At 36.4% G+C, this 21,365-nt stretch overlaps 2 protein-coding genes across 3 annotated transcripts; one reads left to right on the top strand and one right to left on the bottom strand.

The window, feature by feature from the left end:
- Positions 1-2,668: 2,668 nt before the first annotated feature.
- On the top strand, positions 2,669-11,471 carry LOC127451637 (E3 ubiquitin-protein ligase TRIM39-like). 2 transcript variants are annotated; one of them, XM_051716478.1, is made up of 6 exons: positions 2,669-3,247; positions 4,427-4,522; positions 4,632-4,859; positions 5,432-5,454; positions 5,541-5,659; positions 10,569-11,471. In XM_051716478.1, the coding sequence occupies exons 1-6, from the start codon at positions 2,735-2,737 to the stop codon at positions 11,126-11,128; spliced, it is 1,539 nt and encodes a 512-aa protein (XP_051572438.1). In that variant the 5' UTR covers positions 2,669-2,734; the 3' UTR covers positions 11,129-11,471. The 2 variants fall into 2 exon arrangements, with proteins under 2 accessions (XP_051572438.1, XP_051572439.1); XM_051716479.1 differs by lacking the exon at positions 4,427-4,522.
- Positions 11,472-11,577: 106 nt separating this feature from the next.
- Positions 11,578-20,700, bottom strand: LOC127451657 (uncharacterized). The gene is made up of 3 exons (XM_051716509.1): positions 20,556-20,700; positions 11,861-12,096; positions 11,578-11,771 (listed from the first exon to the last, which is right to left on the bottom strand). Exons 1-3 carry the CDS (start codon positions 20,698-20,700, stop codon positions 11,685-11,687), a joined length of 468 nt encoding a protein of 155 aa, XP_051572469.1. The 3' UTR covers positions 11,578-11,684.
- Positions 20,701-21,365: the final 665 nt, after the last annotated feature.

Raw genomic sequence — 21,365 nt, 5'->3', positions numbered from 1 at the left:
AGAAGTTTACATAAACTTAGGCTGAAGTCATTAAACCTCATTATTTTAACCACTCCACAGATTTCGTATTAGCGATCTATAGTTTTGGCAAGTCATTTTGTGCATGACATGAGTAATTTTTCCAACAAATATTTACAGACAGATTGTTTCACTTTTAATTGACTATATCACAATTCCAGTGGTGTTTACACACACTAAGTTAACTGTGCCTTTAAGTAGCTTGGAAAAGTCCAGAAAATTATGTCAAACTTTAAGGCAATTAGCCAGTTAGCTTCTAATAGGCTAATTGGCTCATTGGAGTCAATTGGAGGTGTACCTTTGGATGTATTTTAAGGCCTACCTTCAAACTCCATGCCTCTTTGCTTGACATCATGGGAAAATCAAAAGAAATCAGCCAAGACCTCAGAAAAATAATTGTGGACCTCCACAAGTCTGGTTCATCCTTAGGAGCAATTTCCAAATGCCTGAAGTTACCACGTTCATCTGTACAAACAATAGTACGCAAGTATAAACACCATGGGACCACACAGCCATCATACTGCTCAGGAAGGAGACTCATTCTGTCTCCTAGAGATGAACGTAGTTTGGTGCGAAAAGTGCAAATCAATCCCAGAACAACAGCAAAGGACCTTGTGAAGATGCTGGAGGAAACAGGTAGACAAGTATCTATATCCACAGTAAAACGAGTCCTATATCGACATAACCTGAAAGTCTGTTCAGCAAGGAAGAAGTCAACCTCGCAAAACACACCACGACTAATGTAGTCCGATTCCTGAATGAATGACTAATGAGCCAGTTGAAACATACAGTGCAACTGTTCTCCGATTGCCAAATGAGTGACTAATGTGCCGGTTCTTTGGAATCAACAGCACAAAATGTACAGCACAACCATTGTAGTCCAATTCCCAAATGAATGACTCTAATGAGAAAGTTATTTTGAATCAATAGCGCGAAGCATACTGTAGTCTGATTGACTCTTATGAGCTGGTTCTTTTGAACATACCGCGTGAAACGCACTGCGCCACCAATGTAGTCCGATTCTGTAACGAATGACTTTTATGAGCTGGTTCTTTTGAATCTATACAATGTGAAATGCACTGCTCCACCAATGTAGTCCGATTCCCTAACGAATGACTCTTATGAACCAATTCTTTTGAATGTACAGCGTGAAATGCCCTGCGCCACCAGTGTAGTCCGATTCTTGAACGCAGGAATATTATGAGCCGGTTCTTTTCTAATCTAAAATGTGAAACATACAGTGCAACTGTTCTCCTATTGCCAAAATATTTCTCTAATGTGACAGTTCTTTTGAATCAACAGCATAAAACGCACAGCACGACCATTGTAATCCGATTCCCGAATAAATGACTCATTAGCTGGTTATTTTAAATCTACAGCGTGACACACACATCACAACCAGTATAGTCCAGTTCCCAAATGAATGACTCTATTGAGCCAGTTCTTTTGAATCTATATAACGAAACATACAGCACATCCAATGTAGCCCGATTCCTGAATGAGTTACTGTAATAAGCCGGTTCTTTTTAGTAAATTTAGTGAATCCATTTAGAGTTCCATCATGTCTAACTTAAAATAAGAACTGTTACTGTGTTACATAATGTTATAATGTACTTTAAACAGGCAGTGCAGTTACTGACTGGTTGTTCATATGACTATGTGTAATTACACATTACTAGTGTTGTTGTAATCAGTGGAATTTTATATAAAAAAAATAATGATTGAAATATGTTAAATATGTTTAGTTTTTTAGAATTCGATATACTAGTATAGTTACAGTAGGACCAGTTATTGTAATGCATTTATGCCTCAAATGTCTTTAAAAATCTGTGTAAATGCTTTTTTGCAACAATTATTTTAAATTAATCTCTGAGTTGTTATATCTACTATGTAAAATTTGAAATTATCTTATCATTTTGCAACAGACTGTTGAGGGCAGTAAATGCAATCAAAATTGCATTTCTTATAATCAAATATTTCTTCTTCTGAAGTAAGAATCGTTAATGGAACTGTTAAGGAATCACAATCATTAAAAGGAATCGGAACCGGAATCTTTTAATTCCTTACAATTCCCACCCCTAGACTGGAAATGTAATAGAAATGCATTGGTTAAAAAGGGTGGGAAACCTGTTTATTCTTAAGTTATTCCTATGAAAAATGTACACAATGGTATCTTTTTTTGCTGTCTTTTGCACTGTTGTACCAATTGTTGGGGTTTTGCAAATAAGTTAATCAGTTATTTTGCAGAAATGTCCATGCATCCTAGAATGCAGCATTAAAAAAGAGTTTGCTCTATTGCAACCCCTCATACTGCATGAGTACCCAAAACAAGAATGCTTACACCAAACATTTCATGGATCTATGGCAAAGGTTGTTTTCCCCTCAAGCACCAGCTGATCCAGTATAGTGATCCAATACTAAATATTAGATGGCTGTAAAAAGTGGACAAGATTAGGCCAAAAGCTGACTTCTGGGAATTTTCATATGGTCATTAAAGTTAAGCACGGTCACGAGTCTATAAAAGGGTCACTGTTGCCAAAGGACAGCCTTGTTCTTGGGTCGTGTGGGTGCTTGTGGAAAGCTTGCGTGATGTGTGGCAACAAATGCTAGTCAACAGAAACACCTCTCAGTGGAAACATTGGAGGTACAACTTGGGTTCATCAACGATTCCTCTATCAGAACCGAGTGTACTTCACTTGAGCAACAGTAGGCAGCCATGCCTTTACGACCGAGGGCTTTATCTCAACCTGGAAGAGCCAACACTCTTCCAAGCCCTAAAGCTGTACCAGTCTTGCGCCCGAGAGCTCTGTCGTCTTACTCGAAGTCGGCTTTAGAAGATGAGCTTTCTTGTCCAGTCTGCTGCAAGATCTTCACAGATCCTGTGGTTCTGAAATGCAGTCACAGTTTCTGCCGCATTTGCCTTCAGCACTTCTGGAATAAGAAGGCAGCCAAGCGGGAATGTCTGGTGTGCAGGAGAAAGTGTTCTTTGACGGAGCCCATGGTGAGTCTAGCTTTGAAGAACGTGTGTGATGCCATCTTACAGGAGCAGAAAAGCCCGGGTTCAGCGAACGGAGCATCAAAACCAGAGGCTCTTTGTGCCACTCATGAGGAGGGACTCAAATTGTTCTGCCAAGATGATGAAGAGGTTCTCTGCTGCGTTTGCCAAATGTCCAAGAAACACCAAGGCCACAACGTATGTCCTTTGGAGGAGGCAGCAAATGATCTGAAGGTGATAATGACCTGTGAAGTTTTTTTAAGAAATCTTAATTTTATATTTTGGGTGGATCTCAAAAACATGTGATGTTTCAACAGTCTCTAGAGTTTGCGAAATCGTAAGATAGCGTACAACTTGGCTCGTACGTAAATGTGCGATTTTAAACAGAGAAGTATTTTCCTGTTAAAATTATAGTTAGGTTTGGGTTAGGGGTTAAACTAGGGGAAAAATCTTCAAAAACATTGCTCATTGGTTTGTTTATTTTTCTCTATAGGAGTAAAGGTTTTTGGTTTTAAAGTTTTTGTACAAGCCAACTCGTACGACTACCTACGATTTTGCCATCTCATGCTATTATTACACTTTGACATGAGACCAGGTTCTGTAGGTCACATTTCACCCCAAAGTCAAAAAAAAAAAAAAAAAAAAAAAATTAAAAACATTTGTCACAGTGCAGAAAATCTTAACGGCTATAAAAAATAGGCTTTGTTTTCTTTAAGCAATATATATTTATATTGAGGTTTGAATAGTGATTACTATTATAAGTCATTCACAAATGCATTCACAAAAATTATTTATCATTGATATGCACTTGTAACAATATGCATAAAAGTGTAACTTTCATGCATGCCAAATGGTGAGCCATTTTACCTCACATGTTATAAATGCTTAGTAACACTTATTCAACATTTTATAGTGAGATTAAAATCCCTACTGTTAGTCTCACTATAATACATTTTTGCTGCTTTCGACATAATCGAAAATAAATGCTTTATGCATTAATATAAGTATGAATAAGTGTATTTATTAAGTATTTATAACATGTAAGTTAAAACACTCACTATTTGGAGAGTATTGCATGAAAGTTGACTTCTTTATTCAAGTTGTCTTTACTGCATATCAATGATTAATAATGTGTTTGTAAATGACTTATTAGCCATTAATAAGTCTCTTTATAAACCCTTAACATAGAGAACATTAATGTAAAGTGTTACCCCAAAAAGCTCTAAGAATGAGCCTGTAAAGTCCCATAGTATACAGAATACCTTACTTAAAAATAAGTTTGGTTTATTAGTTCTAACTGTTGTGGAAAGCTGCTCGGGTTAGAAATTCACAATACTGGCTTTCAGTAGTTGCTATACAGGTTGTCTTATATGGCACTGTCCAAGTGGATTGTTTTAAATTCATTTTCTGCAGGAAGAAATGTGGCAGATTGTCATCCCTCTTAAGAAAAGTCTCAGATGCCTCTATGAGGCCAAACAAGAATGTGATGACATAACTGTCCACATCAATGTATCAACAAAGAACAAGTTTTACACTTACAAACAACACATGCTAAACTAACCATCAACAGCTACCTGCAGGTAATCTGTGCGTTACTTTTTCTGTTGGGTTCTGACAGAACCAAAAGCAACAGACAGAGAAACAAATTCACAAGGAGTTTGAAGAGCTCCATCAATTTCTTCTGAAAGAGGAGGCTGCGAGGATTGCTGTTCTAGCAGAAGAAGAAGAGGCAAAGAAACAGATGATGAAGAAAAAAACAGATATCTCACGTGATATACTCACCTTTTCCCATGCCGTCATGTCCATTGAAAATGAGATTGCTGGTGACAACAACCACTTTTTGCAGGTAAATTTTTTTATTTGTATTTATTGATTTATTTTATCACACTGTATCTTGTCAACTGGGTTATTTTTGAAATGCAATACCTTTTCAAATATGTAAGTTCTTAAAAAAAAAAAAATTATTTGTGCATTGTAATTTAAGGCAGTGCAGTATATCTACAGTAAATAAAAGGATATGCTAACAGTGTTTCAGAAAATGTTCTGGTAAAGCACAGTCACTTAAACTTGAATAATTCTAACTTGATTTTTGTACACATTAGTATGAAAGTGACCATCTTTTGGAATTTTGATATAACAATTTTGTAATTTTATTAAGTGAAATGTTTTATAGTTAGACAAACCAACTACTACCACAAAACATCACATAATTCATCAAATTCATTGCCAATATATTTTGATATTTGTGCTGTTGTTTCCCATCTAAACTGGTGTCACTTCCTGGAGGATGATGTCATTAAGGAACTGGCTTTTGCTAGTAAGATATTACAAAAGACTGACAGGATGGAATGACCCAACTTGTATTATCAACTATGTTTAAACATTACTGCAAATAACTAATCGAATTATTTTCCACAGAACTACAAGAATGTAAAGAGGAGGTAATGTCATTTAATTGTACATTTTAATTAGATTATTTGCATGCTGTGAAATCTGTCCAAACTAAACTGACTGACTGCCATTACAGGGTGCAGGTAACGTTTCACGAACCAGGAAATGTTCCGGATTCTCTAATCAACGTCGCAGAACACATCAGCTCTCTGAATTTCAGAGTGTGGGAAAAAATGCAGAGTATTGTGGAACACAGTGAGTGCTCAAATACTATAGATTTGGATAGATATATTATCACTATAGAGTATGTACAGTGTCAAGAAAAAGTATGTGGAATTAGCTGGTTTTCTGCATTAATTGGTCATATATAAAATGCAATCTCATCTTCATTAAAGTCAGAAGTATAGACAAACACAATGTGCTTTAGGTAACAAAACAAACAATTATAATCTTTCATATCTTTATTGAACACATCACATTTAACATTCACAGTGCTGTGGAAAAGTAAGTGAACTTTAAAAAGTGGTTGATCCAGCAATAACCTCAACCAAGTGTTTCCGGTAGCTGCGGATCAGACCTGTACAATGTTCAGCAGGTATTTTGGACCATTCTTCCTGACAGAACTGCTTCAGCTCAGCCATATTCTTAGGATGTGTGGTAGAAATGGCTCTCTTGAGGTCATTTCACAGCTTCTCTATTGAGTTAAGGTCTGGGCTCTGACTGGGCCACTCCAAATGGTGGATTTTCTTTTTTTTATGCCATTCTGTAGTGAATTTTTCTTTGATGTTTATGGTCATTGTCCTGCTGCATCACCAAAATTCTACTGAGTTTCAGCTGGCGCACAGCCACCCTGACATTATCCTGTAGGATATCTTGATAACCTTGGGAATTCATTTTTCTCTTGATGATGGCAAGCAGTCCAGGCCCAGAACCAGCAAAGCAGCCCCAAATCATGATGCTCCACTGTACTTCACCTTTGGGTTTATGTTTTCATGTTGGTATGCTGTGCCCTTTTTATTCCATATATAGTGCTCCATGTTCTTCCCAAATAATTCAACCTTAGTTTCATCAGTTCACAAAATATTCTCCCAGTAGCGTTGTGGAGTGTCAAGGAGGTCTTTGGCAAACTTCAGGCGCACAGCAATGTTTTTGTTGGAAAGCAGCAACTTCCTTCATGGTGTCCTGCCATGGACAGCATGCCTGTTTAATGTTTTCCGTATAGTAGACTCATGAACAGAGATGTTAACCAGTTCCAATGATTCCTTCAATTCTTAAGCTGTCACTCTAGGGTTCTTTTTTACTTCATTGAGCATTCTGCGGTGAGCCCTTTGAGTCATCTTGGCTGGATGGCCACTTCTAGGGAGAGTAGCCACAGTACTAAAACATCTCCATTTATAGACAATTTGTCTAACTGTGGACAGATGAATATCTAAGCTCTTAAAGATAACTTTGTAACCCTTTCCAGCTTTATGCAAAGCAACGATTCTTGATCTTTTTTTTTTTTTTTTTTTGCGAGGCATGGTCCAAGTAGCTATAATCTACACCTCCAAACTCGTTTCATTAATTGGATATCAGGTTTGCCAACTCCTGACTTGAATGAGCTTTTGTTGATGTAATTAGCCTAGGGGTTCACATACCTTTTCCAACCTGCTCCGTAAATGCTTGAATGATGTATGTAAATATGTACAAAAACAATGCAATTATTTGTGCTTTATTAGTTAAACCAGATTGTGTTTGTTAATTATTTTGATTTAGATGAAGTTCAAACCTGATTTTAAGACAAATTTATACATAAATGCAGGTAATTCCAAAGGGTTCACATCATTTTTCTTGCCACTGTATATACCAGGGATGGGCAAAATTCAGGACTGAATTTGAAACAAGGATAGATTTCTTTTCAATTCATGAATTGGAATTTGAATTGAATTGGCCACACACCATGGCATGTTGAATTGGAATAAAGGAAAAGGAATTTACTTGAATTGCAGTTCAAAGAAATTCAACAAATGTTGTCGATTCAACAGAATGTACAAAAAAAAAAAAAAAAAAACTAGAGCAATCTGGGAAATTTAATGTTCTTCAAACATGGTACATGAAATGACAGTTAATTTATTAAATATAATTAAATGTATAAAGTGTGGTCCAAAAGTCCACCATTAGTGAAAATGCTTCTATTTTGCATTTTCATTATTTAAGAAAATGGTGTACCCATATATACGTATATAAAATGCTAATGTTTGACATTTGACATTTCAAACCTTCAATCATATGTTGAGTGTATGATAGCATGTTTATGGGTTATTCAAATGAAATGTATGATTAATAGCTACATTTATAGCAACATGAATTTCTTTGCATTTAATTCTACTTCCTTAAATTCAAATTCGAATTGCAATTGTGCATCATGTATCATCAATTAAAATCAACCTGGTCTCATAGAAACACGTAACAATACCTGCATTTTTGCTAAATGAGTTTAACATGGTTTGTTGTACATATCGCGCCAGTTTTCTGGTGAAATGAACTAGAGGCACTACTAAAGCAATGCCTTTTATTCACTTTCACACACATCATGAGTAAAATGGCAGATTATCAGTTTATAAACAGTAACTTTTTGCTCTGTTCCTCCCAAAATGCTATTTTAGGACATCTAAACACTATAGCGCATGACTATAGTAAGGCAATCCATTTTAACATTTGCATTACATAACCAATTACATTTACAAGCTTGTTTAAGTGTAATCAAATTGCGTGGCATTGAAATTGATAGAGCGTTGCACCTGCGATGTAAAGGACCAGGGTACAAGTCCTGAAGAGCACGTGAGTCGACACATGAGCTGAAAGTGTAGAGGCACCACAAAATGAGGTGGTTGCTTCAGCATTTGTGTTCTTAATCTCACATTTGCTTTTATGACACTATCGGTTAGGTTAAGGATTTAGGCTTAGGGTAGGGAGGTAGGCTTGGTTAATTTAACGAAACCTAGCATTAACATTATCTAGGCTTGGGATCAATGCCTTTTTCACACATTGATAATCTGGAGATTTTCCCAATGATTATCAGGATTTTTTCAGATAGAAATAAGACTGCCTGTTGCACAGTAGTCTTTGTGTTTTCAAACATATTTCTCAACACAACTTTAGTAAGTGTGAGCGGCAGGGTAAGTTAAAGTGGGTCACGACATGGCACGTTCTAAAATTCGAAATAATTATTTTCCGTCTCTCAAGGCTGCTTAAAAATCTGCAGTGCCACTGAGCATAACTCGCATACTTTTCCCTTCTAACTAAATCATTATCAAAGGACAAATATTATTCACTCTAGCCATCTCTGCAGCCTTATGCTTAAATGCTTTAAATTATTTAATTTTTCACATCAATCTACACTCCATACCCCATAATGAAAAAGCAAAAACCATATTTTTGATAACTTTGTTTTTATAAAATTTATTAAAAAGAAAAAACTGAAATATCACATTGACATAAGTATTCAGACACTTAACTCAGTACTTAGTTGAAGCACCTTTGGCAGCGATTACAGCCTCAAGTCCTTTTGGGTATGATGTGACAAGCTTTGCACAACTGGATTTGGGGATTTTACGCCATTCCTCTCTGCAGATCCTCTCAAGCTCTGTCAGGTTGGATGGGGACCGTCGGTGGACAGCCATTTTCAGGTCTCCAGAGATGTTCGATTGGGTTCAAGTCCCGGCTCGGGCTGGGCCACTCGAGGACATTCACAGAGTTGTCCCTAAGCCACACTTGTGTTGTCTTGACTGTGTGCTTAGGGTCATTGTCCTGTTGGAAGGTGAGCCTTCAGCCCAGTCTGAGGTCCTGAGTGCTCTGGACCAGGTTTTATTAAGGATATCTCTGTATTTTGCTGCGTTCAGCTTTCCTTCAACCCTGACCAGTCCCCCAGTCCCTGCTGCTGAAAAACACCCCCACAGCATGATGCTACCACCACCATGCTTCACCGTTGTGATGGTATTGCGTAGGTGATGAGTGGTGCCTGGTTTCCTCCAGACATGATGCTTGGAATTGAGGCCAAACAGTTCAATCTTCATTTCATTAGACCAGAGAATCTTGTTTCTCACAGTCTGAGAGTCCTTTAGGTGCTTTTTTGCTTTCTTGCACTGAGGAGAGGCTTCTGTCTTGCCACTCTGCCATAAAGCCCAGATCGGTGGAGTGTTGCAGTGATGGTTGTCCTTCTGCAAGTTTCTCCCATCTCCACACATGATCTCTGGAGCTCAACCAGAGTGACCATCGGGTTCTTGGTCACCTCTCATACCAAGGCCCTTCTCCCCCAATTGCTCAGTTTGGCTGGGTGGCCAGCTCTAGGAAGAGTCCTGGTTGTTCCAAACTTCTTCCATTTAAGAATTATGGAGGCCACTGCGCTCTTGGGAACCTTCAATGCAGCTAAAAAAATTTTGGAGCCTTCTCCAGATCTGTGTCTCGACACAATCCTGTCCCTGAGCTCTGCAGGCAGTTCCTTTGACCTCATGGCTTGGGTTTTGCTCTGATATGTATTTTCAGCTGTGAGACCTCATGTAGACAGGTGTGTGCCTTTCCAAATCATGTCCAATCAATTGAATTTGCCACAGGTGGACTCCAGTCAAAGTGTAGAAACAGTCTCAAAGATGATCCAGAGAAATGGGATGCACCTGAGCTCAATTTCAAGTGTCATAGCAAAGGGTCTGAAAAAATGTGATATTTCAGTTTTTTTCTTTTTATAAATTTGCAAAGTTATCAAAAATATGTTTTTTTCTTTGTCATTATGGGGTATGGATTGTAGATTGATGTGAAAAAAAAAAACAAATAATTTAAAGCATTTTAGCATAAGGCTGCAACATAAAATGTGAAAAGGGGTCTGAATATTTTCTGAATGTGCTGTATCAGTATTTTATGACATGTCTTGCATTAACCATAACCTCAACATTTAAATCTCTTTTAGCACCACACTGTGGAAGTTTCACCTCAGAACTGCCACGATACATGTAATGAACCACGTATAAATGCTGCCACTGTCAAGTAATTTTCATTAGTTCAGGCTGATTCAAATTTAGGAATTTAAAAGGAACTCTAAATTAGTATCTGAATGCTGCACAACCCTTGTACATTGTGTTATGAACACATCATTTTATCATAATGTTTTCCCTCTCTTTCCATCCCTTAGCTCCAGTGACTCTGGACCCCAACACAGCCTACCCCTGTCTGTCTCTTTCCAAGAACCTGACGAGTGTATCCAACACGGGGACTATGAAAAAGCTGCCTGATAACCCAGAGCGCTTTGACCACTTTGTTTTTGTGCTGGGCTCCAAGGGTTTCACCTCTGGATGCCATTCCTGGGAGGTGGACGTGAGCAAAAACAATGACTGGGTAATAGGTGTGGTTAAGGCATCCATAGCCAGAAAAGGCAAAATCGCAGGCTGTCCAGAAGGTGGGCTCTGGACAATCGCTCTCTCTGATGGGATGTACACGGCCATGACGACCATACACACCCTACTCAAACTGAAGGGCCACCTGGAGAGGGTTAGAGTAAAGATTGACTATGGCGCTGGAGAGGTCAGCTTCTTTGACTCAGTGGGCGTGGCACCTATCTACACATTTAACGACCACTTTACAGAGAGGATGTTCCCTTTTTTCTGTCCGGGAGCAAATATTAATGAGAACAATCCAGGCTCGTTGAAGATCTGTCCTGTGAGAGTGGCAGTGTGGAACAGCGCCTCCTGGTAACTGTTAGCTAAACGCAAACTAGATGCATTTCACTGCAGTTATACACCACCAGTCAACAAACTACTCTCTATTTCTGATTTCAAGCATTTAAGCACAAGACTTTAGGTCATGAGAAACAATTTCATTCAAGTGTGTCTAAACCTTCGTTGTAAAATTTAAATGACAAATTGTTGTCTAACAAAGTGTACTTTGGATGTTGATATTAATATTTTTCTTATAAGAATGGGAATGATTTGTTACAAAATGTTGAGTAAAAATATTAAGAAATGCATTCAGATAATATTTAAAATACTATATGTGTGGCATTACAAGTTTTAAAAAATGGTGAATGGCAATAAACAATGTACAAAAAGTTTTTGATTTTGGAAAAAAGACTCAATATATCTCTGTTGTGTAGTCAGTGTGTTTTGTTTATTGAAACACTTGGGTAATTAAGTTGTATTGTCTGTTATAATCATTTATGACTGGTAAGTACTGATAAGGTCAAGCCTTATAATAGGTGAAATATGAAAGTTTAGACCTGGATCCACCCTTTGTTGAGCTTCCAGATGAGTTTTTATCCTTTTACCAGGACATTGTTTTGCCAGTGTAGTCCATGAATCCGTGTCGCTTTAGCTGCTATACGCAAGTAATACAGGTACTCCTGGTTAAAGACAGAAAAGTGTTTATGACACTGCAAGAGACAAAGTCTTGTTTTAGATTTGTCTTCCTCCCAAAAGCACTTTCCATTACCCTAATGACAAATAGAGTTCCTATCACATTGGTGTTGACGGTGTTCTGCATGTCCTCAACAGTGGCGGTGAACATGGTTTTTTGTGGCAACACTCCAGCATTATCCATCAGCAGGTTCAGGATGTTTTCCCCCAGTAGTGAACCCACTTTCTTGGCAGACTCTTTGATACTGCATGGATCAGCAACATCTAATAGTACCACAGAAATAGCAGTGGAAAAGTGTTTTGCTATTTCCACTGTAAAATCAATGACATGACAAGTAAACAAAATAAAATAAAAAAAACATTGTAATGTAAATATAGTTCAAAAAGATAAAAGCACATTTTCCAAGGTACACAATAGTAACAACACTTGGATGCTTTTTGGCCAGTTCTCTCAGTGCCTAAAAAGGTAAGAAAATGTAAATGATTAAAGTATGCAATGTCACACAATTAATAGTGCTGTTTTACTGAATATTAGCATGGCAGAAGTGCTGCAGATGATTGGGTTTTTGACAAATAAGGTTGTCTGAGGTAATAAAAATGAGAAATATTCTTAAAATCTAGTTTAAAACACATGTATCAAATTCATAGAAATTTGATATCCGTGTCCATATTGGTTTCATAAATTTTTGAAAAACATTTATAGCATTTTCAACAAATAAACGTATTTAATGACATTAAATTCAAGTGGTGTACCCATCAAGTTAAAGTTAAGTACTTTCCTTGCTCCTTGAATACACAAGAGTATATGCACCTTAATCATTTATTTAAAAGTTTTCAAACATATTTTCAAGAATGTTTTTTTTTTTTTTTTTTTTTTACAAATATTTTGAATCTTTTAATCACGAATATCAAGAAGGTTTTTTTTTAGGGTTACTCCAAATGACCTGAAAAAAAATGTGCCTTATCTGACTTTTTTTCTCTAAAACTTCACATACAGTCATAAGGGTCAAAAGGGGTCTTCTCTATTATTATTATTATTATTATTATTATTATTATTTATTTTTTTGTCACATAACAATGGAATGGCTACTTGCATGTTAGTTACACCACCTGACTTTGATTTAGTTGACAAGTTTATCAAATATTAACAATATTTGAAAAAATTGTTTTACTAATTTTCTTAAATACATAATAATAAAAGATTATTATTTCAATATTTATTTTTTGAAGAATTTCAGCTTTTTACATTTGTTTTTATTTTATTTTACTGACTCGTGGCCTGTCAGTGCTTGAATATTTGGACCCCACAGCTTATACAAGGCCCCCTCAATAGGGCCCTGTGTCTATGAGGGCCCCCAGCCATCTTAGAGGACTCTTTTGCATTCCTGTTTCAAATTAAATTTTTTGGAGCCACTCTTTAACCCTATAATGCCCTGTGTATCATATTTCATACATGACATTCTAAAGCCTCTACATCATCAACATGATCAAAACTTTGAAGAAAATCCTGTTGTATGCAATGAGCTAGATTTTTACTGCCTCCTGGTGAAAGATTACATCCTCTTCTTCTTGAAGTAGAAGACATTGTTATTATTTCATATATTATTATATATTATATATTATATTTTCATATATTATTTCCAAAATGGCTACCTTCATATTGAGATGCACTCGTCTTTTTTTTTAATTAAATTAAATTTTTTTATCCCCTTTTCTCCCAGTTTGGAATGCCCAATTCCCACTACTTAGTAGGTCCTCATGGTGGCGCAGTTATTCATCTCAATCTGGGTGGTGGAGAACAAGTCTCAGTTACCTCCGCTCCTGAGACTGTCAATCCGCGCATCTTATCATGTGACTTGTTGTGCATGACACTGCGGAGGCTCACAGCATGTGGAGGCTCATGCTACTCTCCGCAATTCACGCACAACTTACCAAGCTCCCCATTGAGAGTGAGAACCACTAATCGTGAACACGAGGAGGTTACCCGATGTGACTCTACCCTCCATAGCAACCGGGCCAATTTGGTTGCTTAGGAGACCTGGCTGGAGTCACTCAGCACGCCCTGGATTCGAACTTGCGACTCCAGGGGTGGTAGTCAGCGTCAATACTCGCTGAGCTACCCAGGCCCCTACACTCATCTTTTTGATGTGAAATCTTTGCTGATTGTGATCAAGTAAAATTAACAATAATGTTAATATTGTTACTGATATTTTAAAGTTAGTATTTATTGAATTGATGCAACATGTGCATATTAGAATGTCATTATTTTATAGAAAATCTGTTTAAATAGGTTTAAAAAATATATTATTTTCTGACTATTATTTTATATGTTGGGCTTAATAGGGTTAAGCTATTTAAGTTGTTTTGTATGAAAAGTGCTGTCGAAAAAAAATGTATTACTGTTTGCCCTACATTATAAAAAAATAACTGCGCTTAGGTGGTTGGGGAAAAGAAGATATTTATATTTTATTTTGTATATTTTATCAAATGATCTCTATTTTTTAGCCCCACACCTTTCAGCCCTTTGAAGCTCTCACAATGGAGGGTGCAGTCTTTGAAGGAAATAGGGGTGTAGGGATCACATCTGAATGGAACGCACTCCATAATTCAGATGAGTTAGAAAAGATGTGAATATTCAATATTTCAATATATGTTAAATTCTTCAATATTGAAAGTGATTGATGAAGTTAAAATATTTCTTACATTGAGTTTACATTATGTATAACAAATGTTACTGTCTCTTTAAGATGGGCTGGTTTGAGCATTTCTGTAACTGCTGATCTCATGGGATTTTCACACACAGTAGTCTCTAGAATTTACTTAGAATGATGCCAAAAACAAAAAACATCCAGTGAGCGGCAGTTCTGTGGATGGAAACTGGGCGGCAACACTCTCTGGGGCAGCACAACAGGGTACCTGATCGGCTGCCCCCCCACAGAGCTCGCATGATCACGATGGGGAATAGGTGCCCTGAACTCTGCCATCCCGCCCCTGGATTGCAATGGGAGAAAGGTGCCCCAAACCATGCCACCCCATTCCTGTTGCTTAAGTCTCTAGATGGTTAAGATTATAAATGTTCATAATGTATTCTTACATTCTGAACAAACATAAGATAATCACGATCAACAGTATAATATATATATATATATATATATCACACACACACACACACACACACACACACTACCGGTCAAAAGTTTTGAAACACTTACTCATTCTTTATTATATATATATATATATATATATTTCACATTTTAGAATAATAATAAAGTCATCAAAACTATGGAATAACATAAATGGAACTATGGGAATTATGTTGTGCCTAAACAAAATCCAAAATAAATCAAAACTGTGTTATATTTTAGCATCTTTAAAGTAGTCACCCTTTGCCTAGAATTTGCAGACATGTACTCTTGACATTTTCTCAACCAACTTCTTGAGGTATCACCCTGGGATGCTTTTTAAACAATATTGAAGGAGTTCCCATCTATGTTGGGCACTTATTGGCTGATTTTCTTTATTATTTGGTCCAAGTCATCCATTTAAATTTCTTTCTTTTTTTTATTTTTATTAAATTGTAGTTTTATAATGAAATAAATTAATATGTTGGCACAATGATATTTTTGTCTACAAAACTATTTTCAAACATTTAAGCATACACCTTCAGATCAAAAGATTTTTAAGATCATGAGAAACATTTCAGGCAAGTGTTTCAAAACTTTTGACTGGTAGTGTGTATATATAAAATATATACATGTATAATATAATATATAAATAATATGTATGTATATACAGTATACACACACACACACACACACACACACACACATGTGTTTACCCAAAAATGAAAATTCTCTCATCATTTACTCACCTTCATGCCATTCCAGAAACATGGCTTTCTTTCTTTTGCAGAATGCAAATTAATATTTTTAGAAGAATATTTAAGCTCTATAGGTCCATAAAATGCAAGTGAATGTGGCCAGAACTTTGAAGCTCAAAAAAGCACATAAATGCAGCATAAAAGTAATCCATAAAACTCCAGTGGTTAAATCCATATCTTCAGAAGTGATATGATGAGTGTGGGTGAGAAACAGATCAATATTTAAATCCCTTTTTACTGTAAATGTCCACTTACACTTTCAGACGTGAAAGTGAAATTAAACAGGCATCAAATGTGACTTTCAGATGTGAAAGTGGAGATTTAGAGTATAAAAGGGACTTAAATATTGATCTGTTTCTCATGTAGTTGATGTTGATATTTTGGAGGGCGCCACGTCGGATCTCCCCTAGGGCATCAAGTAAGCCAGAACCGCCACTGTATATAAACTATTTATACATTTAAACTACTTATAAAATTACCATTAGAGTTAATTTACCTTGAAAAAAAAAAGAAAGAAAAAAAGTAGTTTTATAAAGAATAAGAATATATTTCACGTCGTTACATATGCATTCTTGGGTTAAGTCATCTCTTATCTGAAGGCAAACAAAACTGATATTCCAGTTAGAATAAAACCGATTTTATACAGGGGGGAAAAAAGATAGCTTGGCCCATAATTCAAAGAGATCAGGCTTTAAAGCCCTTGATTTTACTTTATTTATTTGTAGGAATTACCACAGGTTTGACCATGGATGGCTCATCCTTATTGAAGAGGTCAATGTAACTAGATATCTATAAAACAAAGTATTTTGTTTAGTAAAAAACAGTAGCCTAAACATTTAAAATCTTTATAAAAAATGGTCTTTGTTATAAAACTAAGTAGACTTCTCATTCCCTTTTATATTTTTAATGTGAAACGATAAAATTTCTGTCAAATCATACCTGCTACTACAGTTGGTGTTATCAATGGCACACATTATGTTTTCTCATCTTGTCCTCGTCAGCTCTGTTTAGAATGTCAGGGCTATCTTCATAGCATTTCAAAGTAGAACGTTATCAATTTTATTCAGGTTTTGGGGTCTATGCCACGCTGTTTAGCGCTCCGCAAGAACCAGTCAAGCCTGGTTTATGACCAGTGTGTAAAAAGCACTTTTGGGATAAACCACTGAATGTCATAAGGGTGATACTAGTCATCCCACTCACTAGATCATCTTTTATTATTATTAAGAAAGAACAGTTTTAATTTTAGTTAACCAGTGCAAAGTGACCATTTATAACAAAAGCATGCAGAAAAAGTCTTGGGGGTTCTACTGGGCCCCTTGCCTGTCCAGGGCCCTTAGAATCATCCTAATCTTCCCCCACGTTACGGTGCCCCTGGTTCTGTCAGTCAGATCGAAACAACAAAAAAGGTAAGGAAAGAAAAAAGCTGTGCGACTCTAAAACTAACTGCTGGTAGTCTTAAAGAGACAGTACTGTTTTAGCACTTGTTTAGGTTGGGAAACACTGGGTTACACCACTTACACATTTTTGATAAAATTACTTTAAACACAGAAATTGAAAACATCATAGCAGAGGTGTATGCAAGTAACTGTTTTGAGTGAATTGCATTTTAATGTATTTTTGAATAACTTAATAAGATCACAACAATAACAGTATTATAGCCATGCTGATATTCAGTACAGATCGATCAAGTATCTCAGATCAAATTCCTCAGATCCATTATCTGTTGTATTTTAGACAACAATAAAACATTTTCCAAATGAAGACAAAGCAGGATCAAGAGTAACATGTCACTGAAGAGTGAAGTGTCCCAGTGCAGGTAAATATCATCACCATTGGAATGCTTCTAGTTCAATCAGATATGGACCAGAACAGAGGTGGGTAGTAACGTGCTACATTTACTCTGTTACATTTACTTGAGTAACTTTTTGAAGAAAAATTGTACCTTTAGAGTAGGTTAAAAAGTGGGTACTTTTTACTCTCACTCAAGAACATTTCTAATGACATTTTTTTACTTTTACTTCTTTACAATGGATGGCGTTCCTGTTGTTTCATTTTAATTAATGTGTAATTTATTGAGAGATTATTGAATAGGACTTTTACGACAGCGGAAGTTCACACAGCTGCACACGCTGTCACAGATTGTCACTCAAGCCGAGTCCATCACTTCTGCAGCTTCAAACTCTTCAAAGTGAAACAAATTCTTTGCTCCACACAGTGAAAAAAAGTTTCGTCATGCAATGCCTTCATTTAACACCAAGACAAGCTGATATTTCAAGATTAAAATCACAGCTTCAACTTAAGGCAGCACGCTGAGGTAAGTTTTGGCTCTAATGCTAACGCGGACTTTTCTGTGTAATGTGATGGTCATTTTCAGGGTGATTCTGTAACTGGGCTCTCATGATATCAGTTTTTAAGTGTACATTTTTAAATCAGTGCAGAAATATATCATGTCATGAGCAGAATTTATGCATTTACTGGAAATTATTGCAGCTGCTTCAGGCTGATTAATTGTATAAATCCATGTAAACATCCAAGTTAAGTGTAAATGCCTTTTGTTCTGCCGTTCGCGTGATTGACAATTGGAGAACGAACAGACTCCGTGTACACAACGAGGGGTGCGAAGAATGCGTGTGAGAGATGTGTGGGTGCAAGGCGATCGTATGGCGAAGAGCGTTGTGTCCGAAATCGTTCACTCATTTACTATTTCCTATATAGTGAATGGCAGTGAGTGCACTATATCTCAGCAGTGAGTGAACGAAATGAGTGAGTGAATTCGGATGCTGACATACACACTGAGTGTCGGAGCTCTGGGGCTGTTGCACGTCACATTTGAACTTTTAAAATACCTGGGCAATACAATAAATCTTCATTCTGTTTGTCATTTTTAATATATACTGTATGCTAATATAAATTTGATCAAATTTTATCAAATAAAGAGTACATCTTAAAATGTAGCTGCATGTTTTGCCTCTCTATATGATATTATGTTATTTTAATCAAGTAATGATTTGTCAAAAAGTAATTTAATACATTCAGCACGAAATAAAACATTGCAGGAGTGAAGGAAGCAGTAAACTCCCAGCTGGTACATCTTCCCCTTGGTGGATTGTGGGCAATTAACTGTTGTCAGTGTACATCAAATGTACACTAGAAATTAGAGTGCATTGTGGGTAAGAACAAAAGTAGGGAACGAGTGGCTCACTCAGAATTCAGTCACTCCTACAAATGACGGACACTTGAATTAGTGCACTATATAGTGGATAGGGGGCGGTTTTAGACACAGTGAGTGTTCCACGACCAGGATTTGTGCCCTACACAGGTTGCATACTCTGCATTTAGAGAGCGGCGGTACTGCTGTACAGAACTAATTATCTAAATTCTTTTGACACTGGAAACTGTAACTACACTGAAATAATAATCCACGCAGGACTTTAAAAGCTGTGAAATAGCAAAAGTAGGCATCAGTAAAACATGATCTTGCTTTGGTTTATATTTCAGCATTTTATATAATGTCCCTGTGGGACATTTTTACATTTTCACCGTAATAATTACTAGAAATGTTTCCAAACCTCTCTTCTTGTTGACAAATTCATCCAGATCTGACAAGAGCCCTTAAAGGGATAGTTCACCCAAAAATGAAAATTCTCATTATTTACTCACTCTCATGCCACCCAGATGTGTGTGACTTTCTTTCATCTGCTGAACACAAATTAAGGTTTTTAGAAGAATTTCTCAGCTCTTTTGGTCAATAAAATGCAAGTGAATGGGTGGCAACATTTTAAAGCTAAACAAAATCACATAAATCAGCATAAAAGTAATCCATAAGACTCCAGTGGTTAAATCAATATCTTCAGAAGCAATGTGATAGGTGTGGATGAGAAACAGAGAAACAGATCACTTTTACATTCTTCTTCTTGTGTTTCTGGCGATTTACATTCTTCTCTGCATATCACCTCCTACTGGGCAGGGAGAAGAATGTCTAGAAACAAATGACAAATATTGACCTGTTTCTCACCCACACATATCATATCACTTCTGAAGATATGGATTTAACTAATGGAGTCTTATGGATTACTTTTATGCTGCCTTTATGTGCTTTTTGGAGCTGAAGCAAAATACGATTAAACTGAAGCAAATACAATCGATTAACCTCGGTGCTCACAGTAGGTCTGTCTCTAAAAATCTTAATTTGTGTTCTGCAGAAGAAAGGAGGTCATACACATCTGGAATGGCATGAGGGTGAGTAATTGATGAGAGAATTTTCGTTTTTGGGTGAACTATCCCTTTAAAGTGATAGCTCAGCCATAATTGAATATTCTGTCTTCATTTCCTTACCCTTATGTTGTTCCAAACCCGTGTGACCTTCTGTATTCTGTGGAACACAAAAGATGTTAGACAGAATGCTAGGGACTGACAGTATCGGTCACCATTCACTTTCAAAATATGGAGAAAAAAAACATTCACTGAAAATAAATGTTGACCAAGGCTAACATTCTGTCTAAAATCTCCTTATTATGTTGCAGGGAAGAAAGAAAGTCGTACAGGTTTTGAACAACATGATGTTGAATGATGACAGAATTTCCATTAATAATAATAATAATTCTGTAATGCATGTTAAATGTGTATTATGTATTGGAATATAGGGGAGTTAACGTTTATTATGTCATTTGTGAATGTAACGAGTTACTCACTACTTGAGTACTCTTTTAATTGGATACTTTCTTACTCTTACTCAAGTAATTATGTTAGTACTTTTACTTCTACTTGAGTAATTATTTATTTTTAAAGTAATTGTACTTTTACTTGAGTACAGTTTTTGGCTACTCTACCCACCTCTGGACCAGAACAAACTGTAGTATAATTGTGTTTACCTAAGCTGTCCTCTGAGTACTCAACTCAGAATTTAGCCCGTCTGGGTCACGGCATCCAGCAAAAATCTTTGAACAAGGGGCCTCCAGGAGTTGCTTGAAGATTTCTAAACCTAAGCCTCGGTTGGCCCCTGTGATGAGAGCACTACATGCCTTCCCTGCTGTCATGCTGCCAGATTATCAGTCTGATGTTTTTACCCACACTGCCTCTTGATAGTGCCTTTTATATGTGGCAGAGTGGACTCTGCCCCCTACACTGTACTGGTGTATTGTCCTCCTGTGTCATACTCATAGATTTTCATAGTCATTTCATATCAATTGAGTGGCTGTTATGAGGGTAAAGTAAATAAATAGGTACAAAGTAACAAGTGATGAATACAATTGCTTGGAGGCTTTCCAAAAAAGCAGTAAAATTTTACTACAAAACAAATTTGCTTATCGTTATTCACTAAATACCATCGCTGTTTCAAGAATGAGAGAAGAGGTTAAACGTGCACTAGAAACACAAAGGAACTTAATCAAATCTTGAAGGCATTACTCATAAACTGAAGAGCTAATCAGTAGCTCCACTGTCGCCATTGTAGTGCTGATCTATTAGGGATATTTCTATGTGAATCAATTTTGATCAAACATATAGAAGATTGTTCTAGGTAACCATCAGATCTCTTTTATTGCTTCTGTAAATAGATGATTTCTCCCTGATATATATATATATATATATATATATATATATATATATATATATATATATATATATATAAAATCTAACATTTGTATTTGTATTTTTGTGCCTAGATGGTGTTATCTTTCGTAAGTTTCACCAGTTTTACCTG

Source organism: Myxocyprinus asiaticus, chromosome 14, assembly GCF_019703515.2.
Source record: "Myxocyprinus asiaticus isolate MX2 ecotype Aquarium Trade chromosome 14, UBuf_Myxa_2, whole genome shotgun sequence".
Taxonomy (NCBI): domain Eukaryota; kingdom Metazoa; phylum Chordata; class Actinopteri; order Cypriniformes; family Catostomidae; genus Myxocyprinus; species Myxocyprinus asiaticus.
The sequence above is the reverse complement of the archived record's forward strand: the minus strand, read 5'-3'. Positions and strand labels throughout refer to the sequence as shown.

Excerpts from the sequence above, each read along its gene's own strand:
- LOC127451637 (XM_051716478.1), top strand. The coding sequence starts at position 2,735 with ATGCCTTTACGACCGAGGGCTTTATCTCAACCTGGAAGAGCCAACACT. Across the intron at positions 4,523-4,631 it reads ACATAACTGTCCACATCAAT|AACCAAAAGCAACAGACAGA; the intron begins GTATCAACAAAG and ends GGGTTCTGACAG. Across the intron at positions 5,660-10,568 it reads GCAGAGTATTGTGGAACACA|CTCCAGTGACTCTGGACCCC; the intron begins GTGAGTGCTCAA and ends TCCATCCCTTAG.
- LOC127451657 (XM_051716509.1), bottom strand. The coding sequence starts at position 20,700 with ATGACAGCAGGGAAGGCATGTAGTGCTCTCATCACAGGGGCCAACCGA. Across the intron at positions 12,097-20,555 it reads CGGGCTAAATTCTGAGTTGA|TGGAAATAGCAAAACACTTT; the intron begins GTACTCAGAGGA and ends TTGATTTTACAG. Across the intron at positions 11,772-11,860 it reads GAACTCTATTTGTCATTAGG|GAGTACCTGTATTACTTGCG; the intron begins GTAATGGAAAGT and ends GTCTTTAACCAG.